The 9,958-nt window shown below is 38.4% G+C and overlaps 1 protein-coding gene across 1 annotated transcript; it reads right to left on the reverse strand.

The window, feature by feature from the left end:
- Positions 1-390: 390 nt before the first annotated feature.
- On the reverse strand, positions 391-1,353 carry LOC128652750 (olfactory receptor 52K1-like). Its single transcript, XM_053705681.1, has one exon. The coding sequence runs from the start codon at positions 1,351-1,353 to the stop codon at positions 391-393; it is 963 nt and encodes a 320-aa protein (XP_053561656.1).
- Between the last annotated feature and the right edge of the window lie 8,605 nt (positions 1,354-9,958).

Here is a 9,958-nt window from a genome sequence, read left to right on the forward strand (position 1 = left end):
TCTAATGGTATGCTAAAGGTATTCTAATGGTATGATAAAGGTATGCTAAAGGTATTCTAATGGTATGCTGAAGGTATTCTAATGATATGCTGAAGGTATGCTTAAGGAATGCTAAATGTATTCTAATGTTATGCTAAAGGTATGCTAAATGTATTCTAATGGTATGCTTATTCTACTGGTATTGTAATGGTATGCATACTATATTATAAATGGGGACAGCAGCGAGCATGCCTTCTGTATCAGTGATCTCTGTAGCAGGATGCCATATAAGTAGGTAGACAGTGAGTTCCCCATTCCAATCTTTCCTGAACAATGTGGAAACTTTATACAAGGGTTTAGTTCTGTAAAAGTTTCTTTAAACTCAAACTCAGTAGATAGAATGACCAAATATCAAGGCATTGGCTTATTGATATGAAGGAGATATCTTTGCACCCTTTGCCGTATCTGCTTTGTTTTCACTCCATAGATAACAGGGTTCAGGAATGATGGATATAAGATGTAAATATTGGCTAGGAATATGTGAACACTGTGAGGAACAGTCTTTTTTCCAAACCTGTAAGTGACAAAGGAGAAGATACCAGGCAAGTAGGTTATGACAATAACACAAATGTGTGACCCACAGGTCCCAACAGCCTTGTGACGTGCCTCCTTAGAGGGGAGATGGCATACAGCCTGTAGGATCTTCACGTAGGATAATCCGATGAACAGCAGATCAAAGCCAGTGATGGACAAAGCTATAACTAGACCATAGATACTATTAATGTGTGTATCTCCACAAGCTACATTCACCACAGCCATGTGCTCACAGTATGAGTGTGCAACAATGTTATTGCTGCAGTATTGCAGATGTCCCACCAGAATTGGTATTGGCACTATGAAAATAACTGCACGGACCACAATGAATGAGGCAATCTTTACAAGTACAGAGTAGGTGAGTAAAGTCGTGTATCTCAGTGGGAAACATATGGCGATGAGCCGGTCATACGCCATGGCAGCCAGGATTCCAGTCTCAATAACTGAAAGGGAATGAACAAAGAACATCTGTGTGAGACAGCCAGCAGCATCAACTTGTTCATCTTCCAACCAGAAGATTGCTAGCATCTTTGGCACTGTGCAGCTGGGGAAAGCTATGTCGTTCATAGCCAGCATGGAGAGAAAGAAATACATAGGACCATGGAGACTTAGCTCAGTCTTGATGATAAACAGTAATAAGCAGTTGCTCAGCAGAGACAAAATATAAATTAAACAGAAAGAAATAGAGATCCAAATAGTTCCCTCACCTAATCCTGGAATTCCAACAAGAACAAAGCTAGCAGGCATATGATGGTGACTCGTGTTGGGAATAGCTAACATGCTCCAATGCAGATTGTCCTGGAAATGAATAGGAGGCAACTGAAGACATCAACTGCAAGAAAACCAAAAACAGTTTATTTAAGAAGAGACGTGTTGGATACAGTTAGTATATGTACATACATGGACTTCTGTAAGATGGTCGCCACGGCAATAACTTACAAATATAACAACATCATTTGTGTGTCATAAATACATTTCATGTATTTGAAGATAACTTGTTTCATAAGTGCTGGTATATAGTGTTAAGTGACTTGCCACAAGATTCCTCAGAGATCATCTAACTACATAAATTGCATTATGATCTGAATAACCCTTATAAAGGGACATATAAGTGTAGCGCAATATATATATTGATTTCCCCACACCGCACAGCCTCCAACTTTAAAGCCTCAAAGCTTTCTAGTGCAGTTGGTTTTTATTAAAAAAAAATGCTAAATTTTTTAAAATAAAAACCTATTATGCCTTCTATTTTGAGGGCATTTGGGGCATTTTTTAAAAATTAACCAGAGATCCAACCTCTGGTTAATTTTCTGAGCGCTAATTGCTACAGTGAGCTCGCTTGTAATGGCCGGTTAATTATCGTGTGCCCCGCAAACGTGCAAATTTGGGCTCCACTTGTAATCTAGCCCAAAGTGTGTAATGGTCAGTTCTGGATGATGAAACTGGCATTCTGTCTTTGCAATAATAAAGAGGTCTGAATGTCAAATGATGTTTAGTAACCAATACTAAGGGGTCGATTTGTCCACCCGTCAATGCATCTATTTCCGCACAAGACTTCAGGCTCGCCGGAAACAAGAGTTAAGAAGAAGTAGGCTCCTTAACTCGTCTGCCACCTCTGAGACAGCAGACAGCAATCCACCCGATCGGATACGATCGGGTGGATTGACACCCCCTGCTAGCGGCCAATTGGCTGTGAATGTGCAGGGGGCGGCATTGCACAAGCAGTTCACTAGAAATGCTTGTGCAATGATAAATGCTGACAGCTTATAATGTTGGCATTTAGCGATGTGCGGTGGACATGATCAACTACAGCAGATCATGTCCGCCCGCACATTAGTAAATCAGCCCTCAAGTCTGAAATTTAAAGGGGAAAAAATTATTATATATGCATAATATATATCAAACAACTAAGTGCTGCATTACAAAAGGTCTGTGCACACAATAATTGTTTATATATGCACAGTATAGATCAGCAATTAGGTTCCGCATTACAAAAGATCTGTGCACACAATTATTTTTTATATTTGCACAGTATAGATCAGCAATTAGGTTCAGCATTACAAAAGGTCTGTGCACACAATAATTGTTTATATATGCACAGTATAGATCAGCGATTAGGTTCCGCATTACAAAAGGTCTGTGCACACAATAATGGTTTATAACTAACAAGTAATTGTAAATAGACTTACAAGTTAAATAGATAACTCAAATCTGTGAAAAAATTTGCCAACTAAGCCCATTCATGATCAGGAAATTATGGTTATTAAAAAATTGGTTTACCAACATTCATACACTAAAGTTTATTAAATGGACAATATATTAACCACACATACATCAGCATACAATGAAAAAATTAAAAAAACTGCACCCAGGTATGACTGGCTTTCTAAATTATTTGGAATAGAATTGTTAAAGAAATCTAGGTAGCATAACTATAAATATCGGCTAAGCCCTTACAATCCGAGGGCTAAATTACAGTTCATTTTTACAATTGTAATATGCTGCTGCAAGTGTCAAAACAACAAGGGTGAGCAAATAAAAAAAGGGGGAAAGACAAAGCTTATCCCAGAGGACCCCTGACATACGTTTCACAAAAAACGCTTCCTCAGAGGGGATATATATATGCACAATATATATCAACAACTAAGTGCTGCATTACAAAAGGTCTGTGCACACAATAATTGTTTATATATGCACAGTATAGATCAGCAATTAGGTTCCGCATTACAAAAGGTCCGTGCACACAATAATTGTTTATATATGCACAGTATAGATCAGCAATTAGGTTCCGCATTACAAAAGATCTGTGCACACAATAATTGTTTATATATGCACAGTATAAATAAGCAAATAGGTTCCGCATTACAAAAGGTCTGTGCACACAATAATGGTTTATATATGTACAGTATAGATTAGCAGTTAGGTTCTGTATTACAAAAGGTCTGTGCACACAATAATGGTTTATATATGCACAGTATAGATTAGCAGTTAGGTTCTGTATTACAAAAGGTCTGTGCACACTATAATTGTTTATATCTGCAAAGTATATATCAGCAATTAGATTCTGCATTACAAAAGGTCTGCACACACAATAATTGTTTATATATGCACAGTATAGATCAGTAATTAGGTTCTGCATTGCAAAAGGTCTGCGCACACAATAATTGTTTATATATGCACAGTATAGATCAGTAATTAGGTTCTGTATTGCAAAATTTCTGCGCACACAATAATTGTTTATATATGCACAGAATAGATCAGTAATTAGGTTCTGCATTACAAAAGGTCTGCACGCACAATAATTGTTTATATATGCACAGTATAGATCAGCAATTAGGTTCTGTAAATTTTGGAAGTAAAAATAAGCAGGCAATGTATCATTTAAATGGGACAAGTCTTAGACAAACAGAGGAGGAAAGGGATTTGAGAGCAGTAATAGATAACAAGCTAAAGATAGGTGCACAATGCAGGGCAGCGGCTTCTAAGGCTAATAAGATAGTAGCATGTATTAAAAGAGGCATTGATGCAAGGCAGGAAAGCATAATTCTGTCACTATATAAATCCCTGGTAAGACCTCACCTTGAGTATGGAGTGCAGTTCTGGGGATGAGTTTTTAAAAAAAAAAGACATTGCAGACTTAGAAAAATTGCAGAGGAGGGCCACAAAGCTAATAAGGGGAATGGATGATTTAAGCTATGAGGATAGGTTAGCCAAACTGGGTCTGTTTTCTCTAGTAATATGGCGCTTGAGAGCTGACATTATTACTTTAGATAAATATATTCAATGCCCATATACAGAGATGGCAGAAGTTCTGTTTATTCCAAGAAAATTTAAGGCTGGCGCAAAGGAGATTTAATCTCCTGCAACATAGATTTTTTTCACTGTAAGAGCAATAAAGGGCTAGATTACAAGTGGAGCTCTAATTTATCACACGCCCATAAACTGCAAATGTTCCCGTTTACAATAAATAACCAGTCATTACAAGTGGCTGGTTATTGCTACCACAAGCTCGCGGCAGCAATTAGCACTCAGTGCCTTAATTGGACCCAAAATAAAGTATATTTTAGTTTTTTTTATTGAAAAAAAAAAGTAGCATTTTGTTTTATAAAAAACAACTGCACTAGGCAGTTTTTGTGCGCTAAAGTGCTAGTGGCCAATTGGCCACAAATCTGCAGGGGGCGGCATTGAACAAGCAGTTCACCAGAACTGCTTGTGCAATGCTAAATGCCGGAAGTGTATGCTATCGGCATTCAGCTATGTCTGGCGACATGATTCCCTACAGCGTATCATGTCTGCCAGACATTGATAATTCAGCCCCATAATCTCAAAACGCTCACTGTATAGAAGTTTGTTTGTAGTGGAATAGATCTGCACAATAATCCATGCAATAATGCAATAATCCATTAAAAGTCAAACACAAAGGGTCAAGCGATAAAAAAAGTTTGACCGGTTTCGGTCTGCTGACCATAATCATAGACTTACAAGTACACAAGCCCTCTCACATTTAAAAAAATCACAAGCTTCATGACAGGTTAAAAGCACTACACATCACTTTAACCCTTTCATGGCATAAATCACACTATGTGCAATTCAGTGTCGATCCTCTGCAAATCTCAATCTACACAGGTAACAGATTGACAACATATTCATATCTTATCAGGATACTAGAGTTATTAACAACATATTCATATCTTATCAGGATACTAGAGTTATTAACAACATATTCATATCTTATCAGGATACTAGAGTTAATAACAACATATTCATATCTTATCAGGATACTAGACTTATTAACAACATATTCATATCTTATCAGGATACTAGAGTTATTAACAACATATTCATATCTTATCAGGATACTAGAGTTAATAACAACATATTCATATCTTATCAGGATACTAGAGTTATTAACAACATATTCATATCTTATCAGGATACTAGAGTTAATAACAACATATTCATATCTTATCAGGATACTAGAGTTATTAACAACATATTCATATCTTATCAGGATACTAGAGTTATTAACAACATATTCATATCTTATCAGGATACTAGAGTTATTAACAACATATTCATATCTTATCAGGATACTAAAGTTATTAACAACATATTCATATCTTATCAGGATACTAGAGTTATTAACAACATATTCATATCTTATCAGGATACTAGAGTTATTAACAACATATTCATATCTTATCATTATACTAGAGTTATTAACAACATATTCATATCTTATCAGGATACTAGAGTTAATAACAACATATTCATATCTTATCAGGATACTAGAGTTATTAACAAAATATTCATATCTTATCAGGATACTAGAGTTATTAACAACATATTCATATCTTATCAGGATACTAGAGTTATTAACAACATATTCATATCTTATCAGGATACTAGAGTTAATAACAACATATTCATATCTTATTAGGATACTAGAGTTAACAACATATTCATATCTTATTAGGATACTAGAGTTATTAACAACATATTCATATCTTATCAGGATACTAGAGTTAATAACAACATATTCATATCTTATCAGGATACTAGAGTTATTAACAACATATTCATATCTTATCAGGATACTAGAGTTATTAACAACATATTCATATCTTATCAGGATACTAGAGTTATTAACAACATATTCATATCTTATCAGGATACTAGAGTTAATAACAACATATTCATATCTTATCAGGATACTAGAGTTAATAACAACATATTCATATCTTATCAGGATACTAGACTTATTAACAACATATTCATATCTTATCAGGATACTAGAGTTATTAACAACATATTCATATAGTTATTAACAACATATTCATATCTTATCAGGATACTAGAGTTATTAACAACATATTCATATCTTATCAGGATACTAGACTTATTAACAACATATTCATATCTTATCAGGATACTAGAGTTATTAACAACATATTCATATCTTATCAGGATACTAGAGTTATTAACAACATATTCATATCTTATCAGGATACTAGAGTTATTAACAACATATTCATATCTTATCAGGATACTAGAGTTATTAACAACATATTCATATCTTATCAGGATACTAGAGTTATTAACAACATATTCATATCTTATCAGGATACTAGAGTTATTAACAACATATTCATATCTTATCAGGATACTAGAGTTAATAACAACAACACTTTTTTAGGAATATAAAAAATACAGTTAAATAAAGATGGATACAAATATAAAACCTCTCTCTATTTAGGTCTCAACAGCTACTAGAAACACCGTAGGTGTAACTAAGATCTACATAAACGGATCAGGCATCACATTAGACTTAGCCAGATGAATAAAAAGTAAAACACATACATATTAGTATAAGCAGAGACACAAATGGGATGTAGTGTTCTCATATACCCGTTTACCTATGTAAATATTCAGACTATGGGGCATACTTATCAAGCTCTGTATGGAGCTTGATGCCCCGTGTTTTTGGCGAGCCTTCAGGCTGCTCCCTAACCTGTCCGTCTGCTCTGAGGCAGCGGACAGACATCGGCGGAAATCAACCCAATCCAATACGATCGGGTTGATTGACACCCCCTGCTAGCGGCTGATTGGCTGCAAATCTGCAGGGGGCAGTATGTCAGGGTGCCAGGAATCAGACTGAGACAAGAAGTACAAAATAATCACACCTTTATTAATAACAAAAATAATAAAAAGGCCACAAGTCAAATAACAAGCCAGGAGTCAAAAACCAGAGCTGGTAGTAAGACGAGCCGAGTCAGGAGCCAAAGCGAGTAGTCAGATGAGCCGGAATCAAGAACAAGGAGAACAGCAAAGTCAGGAACAAGCCAGGGATCAGGAACCAGAAGAGACGTCAGACTAGCCAGGTAATACACAGGAATTCACAAACAGGTCTGAGACAACGCAAGGGCAAAGCATACTGAACAGAGGCCCTTTAAATAATAAGTGATGACATCACAATTCTGAGACTGCATTCTGTCTCACACGGATAATGTACAACAGTCTGGCCATAAGAGGACGTGCAGGAAATGAGCAGCATTGCACACTCTGAACCAGATTCATCAAGAAAGGTGAGTAAAATGGCTGCCAGCAGCACATGGCAAACAAAGCAGGGAGAAAACACTGACAGTACCCTCCCCTCAATGACCCCTCCCCCATGGGAGGACAAAAGGCTTATTGGGAAAACGGGCATGGAAGGCACAGAGGAGGGCGGGAGCATGAACATCAGAGGAGGGAACCCATGAACTCTCCTCCGGACCATAACCTCTCCAGTGAACCAAATACTGTACGCGACCCCTGGACATACGAGAGTCAATAATGCTGCTGACCTCATATTCTTCATGGTTGTCAACAAAGATAAGACGGGGACGAGGCAACACAGTGGTAAACCGATTACAAACCAATGGTTTCAAGAGGGAGACATGAAAAACATTGGAGATGTGCATTGCAGGGGGAAGGTCATGAATGTAGTTCACAGGATTAACCCTTTGGATTATCCAAAAAGGACCAACATAATGGAGAGCCAGTTTATTGGAAGGCACACAAAGCTTCAAGTTGCAGGAAGACAGCCAAACCCTCTCACCAACCTGGTAGGAAGGCGCGGGCAGATGCCTACAATCAGCCTGGAACTTTTGGCGCTGCATAGAATGATGAAGGCAATCCTGAATCTGCACCCAGGTGGAATGGAGTTGCTGGAGATGCTCCTCCAAAGCTGGAATTCCCTGAGACAAGAATTAATTGGGCAACAAGGATGGTTGAAACCCATAATTCGCCATGAACGGGGATAACTGGGAGGAAGCATTAATAGCACTATTACGAGCAAACTCTGCCCAAGGTAACAGTTCAGACCAATTATTGTGGTGAACTGAGACATAGCAACAGAGGAACTGTTCCAGAGCTTGATTAGACCGTTCCGCAGCCCCATTGGATTGAGGGTGATATGCCAAGGAGAAGGAAAGCTGGATCCCCATTTGAGCACAAAAGGAGCGCCAAAATCTGGCTAACCCAGTCCGAGATTATCTCCTTGGGTAACCCATGTAAATGGAAGACCTCCCGGGCAATAATTGAAGCAAGCTCCTGAGCAGTAGGAAACTTCTTCAAGGGAATGCAATGTGACATTTTAGAAAAACGGTCAACCACCATTAGGATAACAGTATTGCCATTGGAAACAGGGAGCTCGACAATGAAGTCCATAGAAAGATGTGTCCAAGGACGCTCACCATTAGCAATAGGTTGAAGAAGACCCACAGGTATACGTCAAGGAGTCTTATTCTGTGCACAGACTGAGCAGGAGGCAACATATGAAGCAACATCAGAATGAAGACCTGGCCACCAGAATTGTCGAGTGACAGAACAAATCATTTGGTTCTTGCTCGGGTGACCTGCGGCTTTAGGATAGTGGTAAGTGTGCAATAGTTTAGTTTGAAGATTCTCAAGTACAAAGCACTTACCACTAGGTTTCTCAGGAGGTGCATTGGTTTGTGCAGCCAGGATCTCCTCCCCTAAGGGAGAAGTCAAATTAGTACGTATGGTGGCCAAAATATGGTCAGGAGGTATAACCGGAATAGGTATAGACTGCTCCTTGGACAGAGGTGAAAATTGACGAGAAAGGGCATCAGCCATAACATTCTTACTACCAGGCAGGTAGGAGACCACATAATTAAACCGAGACAAAAATAGCACCCATCTGGCCTGTCGGGACGACAAACGCTTTGATTCGGATAGATAAGTCAAATTCTTGTGGTCAGTAAGAATGAGCACTGGTACGCTAGTACCCTCAAGAAGGTGCCTCCATTCCTTGAGTGCCAAAATTATGGCCAGCAATTCCCTGTCTCCAATTTCATAATTGCACTCCGCCGGAGACAATTTTTTAGAGAAGAAACCGCACGGATGCAAGCAACCATCAGGCGTAGGACATTGAGACAAGAGGGCAACTACTCCAGTCTCAGACACATCAACCTCAAGAACAAAAGGCAGGACAGGGTTAGGATGAGCCAGAACTGGAGCGGCAGCAAAGGCAGTCTTAAGACTCTCAAAAGCCTTATTGGCAGTAGGTGATCAATGGAGTGGGTCATTCTCCTTACGGGTCATGTCAGTGATAGGTTTGACCAAGGAAGAAAAGTTTTTAATAAACTTCCTATAGTAATTGGCAAAGTCCAAAAAACGTTGAATAGAGCAAAGACCAACTGACAATAAAGGAATGGAGTGCTGTGATACAAACGCACTGTCAATGAAAAAGCCAGCAGCACCGGAGTCAACAAAAGCCTGGGTGACTATGGAGGAGTCCACCCAGGAAAGGACAATCGTGAACAAAGTTTTCTCCTTTAGTGGTTCGGGTGATGAGTATAAACCACCCAAGGTCTGCCCCCGA

Source organism: Bombina bombina, chromosome 3 (assembly GCF_027579735.1).
Source record: "Bombina bombina isolate aBomBom1 chromosome 3, aBomBom1.pri, whole genome shotgun sequence".
In the NCBI taxonomy this organism is placed as follows: domain Eukaryota; kingdom Metazoa; phylum Chordata; class Amphibia; order Anura; family Bombinatoridae; genus Bombina; species Bombina bombina.